A 14,729-nucleotide genomic window follows, 5' to 3' on the forward strand; every position below is an offset into this window, starting at 1 on the left:
TGCGCATGCAATGCAGTTTTGCCGCTGTACTTGACGATCAATGCGCAGTTGGTGGCGACTTGGTACAGTGTTGCCCGCATTTCTCAGTTTTAATTTTCTAAAACCTTAAATAAACCCAAACTGTCGAAGTTATCCGTAGTCCTACCGCGCGGCACGTGCGGCATGTAGCCTCACAAGTGTAAATCTATAATAATAATGGGGACTAGGTTTACATGCAAGTTGAAGTGTAAGTGTGTTCCCAGTTAGTACATGTTATCCCATAACGCAATTAGTACATGGTACCCCATAACGCGAGTTATATACATCACTTCACCCCGTGATTCGCCACGACCTCTAGCGCGAGCCTACAAAAGCGGCTTTGGAGCGCGCGAACTTTGAATATAAGGATAACGATCGATATGTCAAAGCTGAAGGTTAGGGCCCTGGTCTTGATATGTTGCATGCGCCGCCTCATTTCGGTGCGATTGTATAACTGTTAGAGTGACAGCATGTCAAGTTAAAGTGAGGATTCTAAGAAACTGCTCGATTTAGGGCAAAGTCTTGCAGCAAAAAGCTCGATTTGTAGCAGGGACGCGAAGTCCGGGTTCCCGAGTGACTTTAGGCGCGCAGGCTTGTACATGGTATTGTTGTTTTCAGATTATTTTGCGTTTTTTTAGGGGTCTCTAAGAATGAACCAAGTAGGAATTACTTGATTGCAAACAACTTAGTACTGGTTTGCAGAATGTAGAGACTCTAGCTGAATGCGCCGAACAGCTTCCATTTCCGTAGTCATGGTTTCAAATTGATTGCCACACTTTTTCACAAACTCGACAATGATCCTCAACTGGATAGTTTTTTTTTTATTCCGTGCTAGCACCGCGAAGCAACTGTGGCTATGAGCGGCGTACAGATGTGGATATATGGAGAGAGGACAGTAGGAAGGAGTGGGGGACAGAGGGGTCAGTATCCGTCCTAGGCCGATTTCAAGGAGAACTGTGCCGATATTCGTCTGGAAAGTCTTCGGAAAACCCAGGGAAAACCTCAGACAGCACAGCCGATGGTAGGATTCGAACCCACTACCTCACAGTCTTCGGCACGACCTTGGTTACCACCAACGAGTGGGATGCCTTAAACCGCTTAAACCACGCCGCTGGTAACTGGATAGTTAACTGGGGCCAATACAAAAAAATACCCGACTTCCACAAGACGATTGTCTACAATATTCCGTTGCGGCATTTGATTGACACCTGTAAAAGGAATGGACTGAAATGGATTGAAAGGATGGACAAAACATGAATTAAATGAAATCAAAAATTCATTAAAATTGTGGCAAAATAACGAAACTTAATTTCTTAAGAAGAAGTGTGCGCAGACTAACTGGTGCGTGATTAGGAAAACCGGTCGATACGTACAAATAGACACAAACACAAATAACTTGTTGTGTCTGTGTCTATTTGTCCGTGTCTCTCGGTTTTGCACAATCCTTAACGTCTGGCACTGCGCCGGGTACCTGATGCTGAGAATTCGTTGCCGTCTTCATTCCAGGTTTATCAGTCTTAGTTGATATATGTTTCTTGTAGTTGTGTTTGTCTATTGCACCGATAATCCTCACCAAACACGCTTACCCATCGAGATATAGAGTGGACACGATGTATTTCCTCCTCAAGGATTTTCTTATCCATTTCCTCAAGTGGGCCTCGTAATTTCCGGTCCCGACAAACATTTATCTGTTCATGTCAAGGCGCTATCGACCGGTAATCGGGAGACGCGTGGTTCAAATCGCGCCACTGTTTGGCCTTTTCGATGACTGACACATTTCCAATTTATCTGTTCTCAGCAGTATATCCTCAGGTTTTCCCACTGCGCTCTGATATACCGTCTCTCTAGTAGGCTACATCTATGGCGTACATATTCGATTTTCTTTTAAAAGGCAAAGATACCAGTCTAGCTTGCGTAAAGTCCGTTTGTTCACGGATGTTCTCATCCGTCTATAGTGCTATAGAGTATAGTTCATACTAATATGTTTCGCTGCTTGTTTTGCTCAACTCGGTGTTCTATCGAACCGCACTTCCTGCCTAGAAGTCTTAATGCTCAAGAGTACTTTACGTATAGGTGTACTGGGGTAGTCAGTCTGACTTCGTCGCGACTCACCTCACCATTTTTTTCCCTTCTATCTGTGATCAACATCATCAGCAGCAGCAGCAGCAAGAGGAATGGGTTCTATTCGAAATCCTCATTTATTTCTGAACTGAAATTACACACCGTGTAATCTAAAGCAGGTACTTATCACGGTAACCTTAGTTAGGGAGCAACATATTTTGCTTTCAGGAATGTGGTTTAGATGTATGGGAAACATTAGCTCCTTAGCTTTCCTTAGGTCCCTTACTTGATGACAATACACACACTAGCTCCTTAGCTTTCCTTAGGTTCCTTACTTGATGACAACTCACACAGCAGCTCAGCTTTTCTTAGGTTCCTTACTTGATGACAGTTCACACACCAGCTTCTTAGCTTTCCTTAGGTTCCTTACTTGATGACAATACACACACTAGCTCCTTAGCTTTACTTAGGTTCCTTAATTGATGACGATACGCACACTAGCTCCTTGGCTTCCCTTAGGTTCCTTACTTGATCACAATACACACACTAGCTCCTTAGCTTTCCTTAGGTTCCTTACTTGATGACAATACACACACAGCTCATCTTTCCTTCGGCTCCTTACTTAATGACAATACACACACTAGCTCCTTAGCTTTTCTTAGGTTCTTTACTTGATGACAATACACACACTAGCTCCTTAGCTTTACTTAGGTTCTTAATTGATGACGATACACACACCAGCTTCTTAGCTTTCCTTAGGTTCCTTACTTGATGACAATACACACACTAGCTCCTTAGCTTTCCTTAGGTTCCTTACTCGATGACAATACACACACAGCTCATCTTTCCTTTGGCTCCTTACTTAATGACAATACACACACTAGCTCCTTAGCTTTTCTTAGGTTCTTTACTTGATGACAATACACACACTAGCTCCTTAGCTTTATTTAGGTTCTTAATTGATGACGATACACACACCAGCTTCTTAGCTTTCCTTAGGTTCTTTACTTGATGACGATACACACACCAGCTTCTTAGCTTTCCTTAGGTTCCTTACTGGATGACAATACACACACCAGCTCCTTAGCTTTTCTTAGGTTCCTTACTTGATGACAATACACACACTAGCTCGCCTCAGTTGCTTTTTTTTAATTTTCGCTGGAAATACGGTAACACCAGCTAAGGCCACTTGGAACCACATCAGGCGACCTTGGAACTTGCACGTCATCAAGAAAAGCGATTCCGTCCCATCCCGTTCTTCGCCCTTTCGTCGTCTAAATTGTCCTTGTCCTCAACCCCTGAAACTCAAGGAGATACTGCCGTCGTCGCAATTATACCAGCCCGCTTCGGGTATGCTGCTATTATGTTCTAGTGTTACTCCTCAGAGCAACCTTATTTAACAGATTCGCGTGAACGACGACGAGTCAAAAATGCGTAAACTAAAATACACCGTGCCAAGCTGAAATAAAACCTATCTCGTTGATTTTTAAAACAGCCCTTTGGGTTTTCCACACGTCTACCAGACTCCAGCGATGTTTGTGCTCTCGTCCTACATCCAATGAATGTCTCATGACATACAATTTTGACCCCCGAACGTTCTTTCGACGAGGGTTTCTTTCTCAGAAGCGAAACGTAATTGACGTAGCAACCCATGGCAGCCAATCAGATCAGCAACGACATTACCTGAAGAAACGTCTTGCTTGTGCGTTGGTCATTGAATATTTCATGTTAAGAAAAGAAAGACGACAAACAAAAGCTCTCCCTGATGTCTCACTCACATCCTTTACTGCTTTCCATCAAAGGCATTCTCAGAGAACAACAAAACAGAAAAGAGAGAGAGAGAGAGAGAGAAGCACGTGGATAAACTCTGAGATCTGTTTCTTCTTTGCACTTCAAAACAGTACATTCTCGTCCCCCGACATTCCTGCACGACGTTTCGCCGCTTCCTTGATCTACCAGCACGCGCGTCACATTGTGTCCTGCACGTATACTTCACGTTGAGTTCTTCTTTTTTTTCTTTTTTTTTTCGCTGAAAGCGTATGTTCCTTCACGCGGATTTTGAGCACATGAACACGTAACCTTGTGACAAGCATGACGGCACAGAACACACGAGGGCGCACACGTAAAGTGTGCAGCGTTTGGCACCGATTTCATATCCGTCTCTCACACACGCCGAAGCCACTCACAAAAGCGTCTGTTGCACGTGGTTCGGCGACACTGATGGGCTTCTGCCATTCGCCTTTTGCCGCGGCATAAACTGAAAGAGGAGAGAAACAGCAAAGTGAGTGTCATATGCAAACTTGTATAGGAACAGGTGTTGTCCCCGAGCGTAAAGTCGTTTGTAAGGCTCCCTAACTTACATAATAAGGACATTTTGAAATGTGCCGTGGTCTCAGCTCTTTCCAGGAAAGCTTATTCACACTTTGCACTGCGTTCCTACCAGTACAGTTCATTGCTAGCACCCGCAAAACATTGCGCATTCCGCGTCTGCGATTTACCGCAGTGATGCCAAGTTTGAAAATTGATGCCTGACTCTGATAATCAAATGTATTAAGCTTTCCTCCACGATACCGACGCGCATCTGTTTATATGTTATCTCTAGACAGTGGAGTAGCCTCGCCACCATCGTTTAGGTGTGGGAGCGAGTGACGTCATCAGTTCTTGTTACCTTTGTACTGCCACCGGATGGTACCATGATATCATGGCACCTTGAAGCAACTTGTGCAATATACGAGTACCGAAATACGTCTAGTTACCTTCAACGTCCTAGCAATAGTAACTCCATCTGGCTCGAACGTTCCGGAGCTACTTTTCCCCAAGCGGGGCATCTATTCTTTAGCTCCATTTCAAACTCGGCATCACGAATAGCACTGCATGCGAGCAGCGTATGATAAGCAGAGCATATGAAAAATAAGCTGCGAAAGCGCTTCTTAGCGCAAAAGCTAGAAAGCAACAAGCAGCTGCTACGGAGCGTCACCATTAATGTACCCAACTAGAGGGAACAGTATTTTTCTACATATTGCTTGGCGTGCAGACGTAAGTAATTGTCCTGCAGTAGACGAAGATAGCCTTGTCCGTCGATTGTAAGCTACAACTATACTACAACTGTCCTGGGGAGCTTCGCTTTCCTCTGGCCACCAGATGGTCACCAGATGTGGGAGCTCGACCGGAGCCAGAGAAAGAGGCAACCGGTTCGGCCAGTGCGGCAGCAGAGAGAATGTTTATTACTCGGAGCGCGAGCTCCAGAAGCGGGAGCGTGCTGTGGTCAGCACTTCGTTGTCTTTGGCATTACGGCGCACTACACCTCCACTCTATTGTTCGTGTGCTCCAAGCGTTGTGGACATCTTCTTGCTTCACTTATTCTGTCACTCGCGGGATGACTCCTGTCATTATAACTTAGTGCTTGTCTCGGCACATCGCTACGACATCTTGTTGAGAGCCGCAGCGGAGGTAGGTGGCCCCACACGGTAGACAAAATCGAGGCAGAGGCCCGTTGACACGACGTGTATTCTGTACAGACACAGAGCCAGCGCGTACTGGGAATAAGGCTTCGGCCTTGAAGGATTCTGGGAAGTAGTCCTCGTTCTCCCTTTTCATTGGAGACTGGGAGGCTTCCAGCGGACTTCAGGAAGGTGTCCGCTCGCGTACCCCCGAGAGCCTCAATATGGCAATGACTGAAGTCACAACAATCTGTAGTGTACTACTAACATTCCAGGTTGTAATTTGCGCTACCTTCAAACGGCATCAGTGTAGGACTATGTGGAAGGCACAATGTTGTTTTGCGGAACACTCAAGAAGAGAAGGAAGTTTCTAGTGACTTTGGAGAAAGCGTCCGTTCTTTCACAGTGAAACGCGCTCGTCACCAATTACGTTATCTAGAGTAAATTATTATCCATATAAAAAGTATCGTTGCCACCTCTCACATTCTGCGCCACCATTTTCTCGTTTAACATGCCGCATCTTTGATAATGCCGCAGCAAAGTTGTCGCTGCGGGATTGCTTTGTACGACGTTTTGCCATGCGATGCTATCCGCACTCCCCCCACCGTTGCTATACATATACGTATGACATCATTTCTGAGACGCTATGGTAAACAGACTTCCATCTAGGCTGGCAGGTGCTGTGAATTGTCCGCCGTTTTCAATGCGCGTCACCTTCATTACCGCCATTTCCCCGTGCCTTTTGCCGACAGTGACCCCTTTTCCAGTGCATTTTAGCTCTCATAAACAAATTTGTATGTTGTGAGTGACTATGTTGTCGTCAGGGCGTTCTCGGAATGGCTGACAGCTGTGAAGATAAAGCGCACGCTCTCATTCTCTACTTGCACTGAGAGATAACTAAAGAAATGGCTGACAAAAGCTACTGTTCGGTTCTTCCAGAGTAGAACTGGAAAGGCCAGGCTCAGGGAAAAGAAAGCGCCTGGAATATATTGTAGTCGTTGCGCATTCCATTCCCTCAGTCGTTGCGCGAGGGAAGTACGTGGGAGAGGGTGAAAGGCGCCTGTACACAAAACCTAGAGAACACAAGAAGAAAATAGAGCTGTGAAACGGTCTCACTTATCACGATAATGTAGGCTGGTATAGATGACACAGGTCAGAGTATGTACATATCAGACAGGTAGTTACAAGTAGTTACAGGTAGTACAATGTAGTTACGTCAGACAACTCCGTAACGGCTTTATCGGAAAAGCCGGAAGTTTTTTTATCGGTAAGGGCATGTGGTTTGGCAAACTTGAGAGCAAGGACGTTTCCAGAAGCGTATGTATGTTTTACGCATTAACGTCTTTTATGTAACTTCGTGGGCAGCATTTTTACTAATGTATGACGTACTTTCGTTTAGTAACAGCTTAAATTAAGGTAATTTACAACAGAGATCACCCTAATGGTCCCGCTTTGTAACTCGCAGTATTAATAAGAAAAATTAATAAAATTATTCCTTCTTTCCTTCAGTTTCACGAATTGCACTCGTCGTTCTAGAACAGAAAATCTTACACCGACTTACGGTACACTGTCACACTGGTCGCTTCTATCAAACGTGCGTCACGTTTCATTGGACGTCGGTTTCTACATTGAACATGGGCTGGCATGCTGTACCGCGTTACACAAAAGCGATCAGCGGAATTTGCCATTATTCCTTCGATTGAAAGCTGAAACGCGTCCTGTTTTAGTGTCAGTCGGTGTAGTTTGCAAGATGAACTGGTGCCGTTTCCCCCTTCAAACTCTATTTCAGTACCTCGATGTTCCCACTGTACATTTCATGCTGTGAAAACACCCTCCCGCCGGTAATGCTCAAGCAACAGGTTCGTCTCATGTATCGACTCGTCAGGTCGCTTAGTTTGTTTCTTGATGGCAGATTCCCACATTCATTGTCACTTCATCTCTTTCTTGTGGTTGTGTGTCTCTTGTGAATAACCTGGAGTACCATCTAGCTTTCTTCGGCGGGGTTCGAACTGATCAGAAACTTACGGCTTCTTAAATTGCCCTCGACTTCACAAGCTCCTGGACTCTTGTGAACTAAAAAAAGAGGCGCTTCTTCACTTCAGCAGCCTAGAATCACTAAATAAGCTTAACGAACCTTACTTAGTGACTCTAACGCTTCCCTGACCCACGGCCTCCACGGCGAGCACTGTTATGCTAGTTGTCTCTGCTCTTGAACTCTGGGTGGCGCGGGTGTAGAGCGGAAACAAAATGGCTTCCCTGCTCGCCTGCAGAACTCAGTGTCGCTACTCTGATGCAAATCTTATTTAGTGACTCTAGAGCAGCTATTGTGCTTCGGGGAAACACCAGCGTCATCGTGTAACACGCGAAGAATGCGCCAGCGGTTTCCTATGCTTGGGAGGCGTGTCGAGTCGAGGTCAACTTTTGAATAACATTGCCACTGAAGCAGCTCGAGTGGATGGTCGAGTGCATGAACCTCTAAGAGTACGGCCAGTAGCCAAGCAGATGTTCCACTCGTACGTTATAGTAGTAGCTTCCTTGGAATGATGGAGATATTATTTAAGCAGAACAGATAGAAAAATGCAGCAACAGAAGAAAGCGCAGCCTGCAGCGAGAAAACGGTAGTCTGAACGCTTCCGTACCTTCTTGAGGCAACTTACACTTATGCTTGTGTTGGCATAAGACAGTCGGCGGCCGTCGCTCCCAAAGCATGGCGTTTGAGATAGGCATTTTCGAAGGGCCGCCAGCACCTGAAATGGACAGTAGACACAGCTTAGTTTCTGAACTTGAGGTGAATTTGAACTGATCACACATATGTCAAAAGAGCCGTCACCTATAGCGGGAGACACAGATAGTTCCAAAACTGGGACTTAAAGAACCAAGGAAATGACATTTAATCAAATTGAATGAAACCGAGAGGTACAGCATCGGAGGAAAGTTTATGGAACAGCGGGGTGTCGCATTTCTACATTGGTGCAACACCCCAGCAGCAAAAAGGAACGAACACACATACTGCGAGATGGATAGAATAGCCGGTCACCCATTTTATTATTCGATCTCTTCCGCAGGGGGCGGCTCCGATGAAGAAATACGCCAATGCCGTGTTCCCTAAACTTTTGTCGCAAGCTGCACTGCTTCAATGAAGGTCAACATTCAATCATTTACTCAAGGACGATAAGTTCACGATCGTCCACCGTTTGAACCTAGGATAACCGAAGCCATTTGGGCCCGTCCCAGTCGTGTGGGCTTAACGATACGAATGCACTTTTTCAGTTGAGGATTATTTTTGGGTAGAGGCTGCGCAGTGCACTATTTTATCTTACAGTGCATGCATCCTTCGCCTATTTGAACATGCTGATTCGGGATTGCGCTGTTACTGGTACTGAACAGGTAAGGCGCAGCGGTGTCCAGAATAAAGTCATACTGAGTATGTTCACGCAGTGCATTAAAGTGGATTAAGGGCTTCATTGCTGATTTTAATCTAGTCCTGTCTACTTGTGTTTTGTGTTCCTGTCCCTTCCGTCGCTTCAGACTCAAGGAAATGATACAATCAACAGCGTTTGTAAAGTCAGCTTCCCCTGCATGCTAAGGAATTATGCAGGCAAAGCACGCTTTACAGTCGCAGATCAACGTTTTGCCGAGAGGCTAGCCTGGCGGTTTGTTACGATATGTTCCTCGCAAAGGAGGAGTCTTTTGCGTCCTGGGCTGGCTTCACATGGAACTGTGCTAACGTTACTCTAGAAGCGTCTGCGGTAGATAGAGGAGAAACAGAAGCTCTCTTCGAAACGAATTTCGTTGTAGGACCTTTACTGCCCCCTTCGGGCACGAGCGATCGCCTCGTGTTATCTGTTTGCGCGTTCTAGTATGTCGAGGCATTTGGCGCCGCTCGCATAATGTGGAATGCGCGGTTTGCAGTTGTGCAAATCCTACCTAACGCTCCTACACATTATGTAGACCGGCCTCGGTGGTTCAGTCGGTAGCGTGCTCGCCTCCTCATCCCGAGATCGCGGGTTCGAACCCGGCCCCGGACGCCAGCAACTTGGTGGCAGGGGACAAGTTGCTTAGACATGCCATCTTCCGCGAGGGACGTTAAAAACGGGATGCCGTGTGATGACCTTTGATCGCACGTTAAAGAACCCTCAGGTGGGCGAAAGCTCTCCACAGACCGACCGCTGTGGCGTCGCTCATAATCTCAGTTGTCTCGCGACGTAAACATCCAATTATTCTTAAACATTATGCAGAGGGAGGGATGGTAACTCGAGTAGCACTATTCTTGAAACGAATAACGTAATCAGAAGGGCAAACGGTCCCAGATCGTTTGACATGAACCCACGTGTTTACGTACAACTTTCATGGAATGATTAACGTGCCCCCGCACTCATTAATCTGCAAAGTCATACATCGTAAACATGTCTGCCACTGTCCTGCCGTTATTTGTCTTAAGGGTGCATAAAAAAAGACGAATATTTTTCAATCTCCTGAAGCAGTTTCCGCGGCAAAGCTTTGCGAAAAACGAATATCTACTCACCTCCCCATTGAAGAAACAGAAGAGCAGAGACACGCAAAGTCCCTGCAACAGAAAAGAACGCCACGTGAGGAAATAAAATCTCAGCAATAGGCTTCTTAGCACTTCCTCCCACGCTTTCGCACCCACACCAAAGCCTTTGTAGTCAAAGCCTTTGTTTCATTGCCAAAAAAAAAAAAAAAAAAAAGAAAGAAAGACGAAGAAGAAGAAAAGAAAACGTCAATGGAAATGGAATAAGAAACCTTCGGCATCGTGTAATTAAGGAGACAGGTCCCTTTATGAGCATTCATAACATACAACGACTCTCTCTGACGGGATTGTGAGGAACTCGCGAAAAGAACACCCCACCGTTGCCTCTTGCCATCGTTGTCGGACACTCGGAGGAGCATTAGTAATTCGCGCTTGCTTGGTGTTTAGAGGGGGCGAGGGAACCAAGTGTTATTTGCGTTTCTGCTTCGTTCGAAATAAAAGCAAAGTCGTCCAAAACCGTCCATTACTGTCAGAAAGAGAGAAAGCAAAGCTATTATGCTGTAATATATTCGCCGCATCCTGACATTTCTGGCCCAGCCCAACTTTATACGCTCGTGCGGTAGCGTAAAAATTAAAAAAAAATATGCGGGCTAAAATAATCAGTAAACCAAATACAGAAAGGCGAAGTTAACGGTAGGTTTTCTTGGTTTCTGTACTCTTTAGTTGCTGGAACCCTCTTGATGATGACAGCTAAGTAAAGAGCGATCTACGACCGTAGTACGTCTTCATCATTTTTTTTCTGCTTCTTCTTCTCCTCTTTCTGTCGTGTCGTTTCGATCGATATTTTCTTCTTGTGATGACGATAAGTGTGTGTGTTTAATATTTGTAGCAAAAGAGGGGACTGAAGTACTGAATTACCCGTCTCTATGCTGCTTTGTGATGAGTGATACGAAATGCGAAAGTAGAGGAAACCTGAGAAGAGGACGCGAAATGAAAACAAGCTACAATGAAAATATCGTGGACGAAGCTGTATGATGAACGTAATAACGTATCAAACATCTTATACCATAGAAAAATAAGTAGAGAATTCGAAATGTGAAAATATGTAACAATAATACAAATAAAAATAAATTATAAAATGAACAATACCATAAGACATAATATAAACATAATAGATAACATAACAAAGTCAATAGCAAACAAAATAAACATACACCAAACATTTAATATACATAACCAAAGGTATAAAGACAAATAAGTACCGTGTTATTTACTCAAGGTATGAACTTTGTTAAAAATCTGATATAGATTCATGCGACTTTCTTTGGCTTCCTGGATTGCTAGCAGTTATGCTTCAAACGCATCGCAGAAAGTCGAGGCACGAATAACAAAACAAAACTAAATAATTTGCGCTAGCTTTCACGTTAACATTTATTTTGCGCTATCTGTGGTCAAAGAATTAAAAAATATATATCTGGGAATCTGAACTCACTCTCAACTTATGATTTGACCTTTATCAATGAATGTCGAAAAAAAAAAAAGCAGTTACTTCAGTAATTGAAGTGCTTGTCTCTGAAGACGAATCGCGTAAATTTGTGACGGTGGAGGACATTTACAAAGTAACTATAAAATTGTGTGAGTGATATGAGTCCCACGCTTAGCAAAGCTCCAGACCCACGCTCTAAAAAAAAGAAAAAAAGAAAAAAGAAGCAGTTGCTTCGCGGCGCTAACACGAAAACAAACGATAAAAAGAAGCAAAAAGAAAAATGGTCATTTGAGTTATTCTGAGGACTAAATACCCGGAGTTGCTGAGTTCAAGGACTATTTGCAGTGCTGAGGAGTAAATTCACACTCAGCGGACAAAAAAAAAAATAGAAATAAAGAGTAATTTTGGAAGCAATTTTAGCTTTTAGTCTCCAGTATCGCAATTATTACCCCGATACGTGGCCCTTAAGGCTTCAACAAGTGAAATGAAATCAATCTTTTTTTTCTCTCTCTCTCCCTCTCTTTGCTTAGAGACGCTTAGCCTTGACTGAAGTACGCAACAAAATCGCAATATACCGAACAGAATCGATCCGCACGATTGCTCCGTCCCATTACTCTCCCAGGTCCATAATCACCATTCCTAAAGGCCACTCGATTCTTTCTGTTTAGAGACAAAACCACGTTACCTGGAGCGAAGTGACAAGAGCCGAGATTATCTCGTACGCCAGGAAGATCGTGCCTTTCTCTGGCCGGAAAGGAGTGACCACGTAATGGAGACCCAGCAGCGGAAGCAGTATCACCGTGGCACGTACTGCTTTCCTGCAAAAGGGCAGACGAAGTGCCCCTACATAAATACAAACGCAAGCACATTGGGCGGTTGGAATTCCCATAAGAGACGGGGAAAGTGCCGAGACCTGTATGCTCGAGCTTTGAACGTTTGTCACAATTAGAGAGCTCTGTTCAAGGGAGGCGAACCGCATTTGAAACGACGAGAGGTAGACTTTCTTTTTCGTTTTTTTTTTTCTTCTCTCTTTTGATGTAAATAGTGCACACAGGCCTTGGTCTTATCTAGCAAACTTTGCTGGGCATGACTGTTTCGATCGGTCGCAGCAAAATGCTTGGCTTGCGACCCTTTGAGAACTAGAAAATATTTTGGCAAAACTAGAATACCATTTAAAATACTTAACACCCGAAGCAACACATTTGTTCGCGTTTCAGAAGTATCGCAAAAACGTTCTGAAAGCGGATCGCAGATACGTATTTTTTTTCTCTCTCTTCCTCTCTCACACCTAGTATTTCATTTAATCGGAAGCTCGCATCGGCAACGAAGCTCAGCATCGTATTCAACGCCGAGGTATACGTTTTTATTTTTTTTCTTGCAATGACTTTCGTGTGTCCGAAGGTATTTTGCGTAGCATTTATAAGTCACATCCGGGAACTTATTAAGACCCAAACCGTCGTCGAGCAAAGGTCGCGGTACAATTTCCTCTGCAGCACTCACTTACTATGTTCTTCTGCGTGAAATAGCGCGACTCACATTTCTGTCGGTTATTACTGTCTCTCTCTTCGCACCGATTTTCTCTTGTCAGCGAAGGACGACGTAGTAAAACAAACGTGTGAGCTATGAAAAGGTCACGAAGAAGGGAACAAAATTTCATTTTTTTGCTCACCTGGTACTTTCATTGTCTGGAGAGTTGACAGCCCGGAGTTTGGTGACGAGGACACGAACAATGTTGACCAAGAAGGCAAAACTGAGCTGCGAAACGCGGAACAAGATCGCTGTACATCGGACAGATAATATGCGTGCATTTTATGTGCTAGCTCAAAACCACTCTTTCTAAGCGTGTAAACCATATCTTACCAGTATGGAAAGGCACACAGGAACACTAAGAATGTACGTGTACCAGACGTCGTGTTCTAACCAGCACCTGTGAAATACAAAAAAATCACATTACCTTCAAGTTTGTTTGCATATCAGCTGCCCTTGCTAAGACACTGTCAACTGGGCGAGAACGCGCACACAAAAGAAAGTTTTTAGCCACAATGATTTCTTGTGTCTTTGTACAGAAGACGACCACTAATTATGAAAACGTCACCCTAGTTTCAAGCTAGGCAAACGTCTCACAATAATATTCAATTCACCCTAGTTCCGTACCAACGTGGCTAATGCGACCGGTAGCATAAGCGGTAAGAATTACTCATTGAAATAAGAGATACATTGAAAGAGAACATTTTTTATCATCATGGCTTGTCAGGTTAAGCTGGTGGCACCAGGGCTGGAAACGGTGATGATGCTCATCTTGCTTGCTGTAGGTGACCCCACATGAACGAGGATGATGATGATAGTTTAGTGATGATGTCTCAGTTCTCTCTCCTGCTTTTCTTACGTAATAGCGCACTGCAATTTAACGCTTTACACTGTTAGCGACCACAGGATATAAGGATTACACATTACAGATAGTGAAGATTTGGGAAAGTGTGAAAGTGTTTCCCCGTTAACTTTGGGAGCGTTAGTTATTTAATATATGTGACTGCTTTGTAGAATTCCCTTCCTTGCAACTCTGTCCGGATGATCCACATACTTCGTAGGTTCAGCAATGACCAATCACAACGTAGACATGTTAGGCGACAAAATATGTAACCAATGTAATATAAACAGGTTCAAATTGTCGACCACATTACAGAGTTGCCTTTCTAAAAACCAAGGAGGGGGGATAGGAAGTGGCCCATATATCTGAGTTGATTGACCGATATCACATCAACATTTGACTGATCGGCATCATATCAACATTTGACTGATTAAATTCACGTCAACATTCGATTGATGATTGATTGATGAATTGATATATTGATTGATTGGTTCTTCAGACGCTGTCAGACATATGTCGGCACAGCTTTCTTAGAAGTCGGCCCAGGACGCACATTCCCCCCATAGCGTTACTCGTGACGTTGTCCACCTCTGTGAGGCCGACAACGGCGAGCTCTTTCACTAGCACCACCACCACCACCACCACCTGTTTGGTTGGTTGGTTGATTGATTGGTCGTCATATGATTGACTGATTGATTGATTGGTCGCCATAGTTTTCTGACTATACTTCGCCTCACCTTACTAATAACCCTGTCAAAACTGCAGTCTTCAACGACCATTGAAACCAATGACCATTGGAAATGCACGTAGCGCCACCAAGCGTGTAACGCGTCAACATCTCCAAGAGCATTGGATCCAATGTTT

At 44.3% G+C, this 14,729-nt stretch overlaps 1 protein-coding gene across 4 annotated transcripts in view; it reads right to left on the reverse strand.

Annotated features, from left to right (window-relative positions):
• Positions 1–3,838: 3,838 nt before the first annotated feature.
• LOC135367058 (calcitonin gene-related peptide type 1 receptor-like) overlaps positions 3,839–14,729 on the reverse strand; it is a 93,042-nt gene continuing 82,151 nt past the window's right edge. For 3 of the 4 annotated variants that reach the window (XM_064600152.1, XM_064600154.1, XM_064600151.1), the window contains exons 13-18: positions 13,358–13,424; positions 13,167–13,252; positions 12,183–12,315; positions 10,045–10,086; positions 8,159–8,266; positions 3,839–4,336 (exon numbers count right to left, since the gene is read on the reverse strand). In XM_064600152.1, the coding sequence (XP_064456222.1) occupies positions 4,262–4,336; positions 8,159–8,266; positions 10,045–10,086; positions 12,183–12,315; positions 13,167–13,252; positions 13,358–13,424 (511 nt within the window). In that variant the 3' untranslated portion in view covers positions 3,839–4,261. The remainder of the gene's footprint in view (positions 4,337–8,158; positions 8,267–10,044; positions 10,087–12,182; positions 12,316–13,166; positions 13,253–13,357; positions 13,425–14,729) is intronic. The other variant, XM_064600153.1, reaches the window with a different exon arrangement.

The sequence above is a fragment of the Ornithodoros turicata genome, chromosome 8 (assembly GCF_037126465.1).
Source record: "Ornithodoros turicata isolate Travis chromosome 8, ASM3712646v1, whole genome shotgun sequence".
Classification (NCBI taxonomy): Eukaryota; Metazoa; Arthropoda; class Arachnida; order Ixodida; family Argasidae; genus Ornithodoros; species Ornithodoros turicata.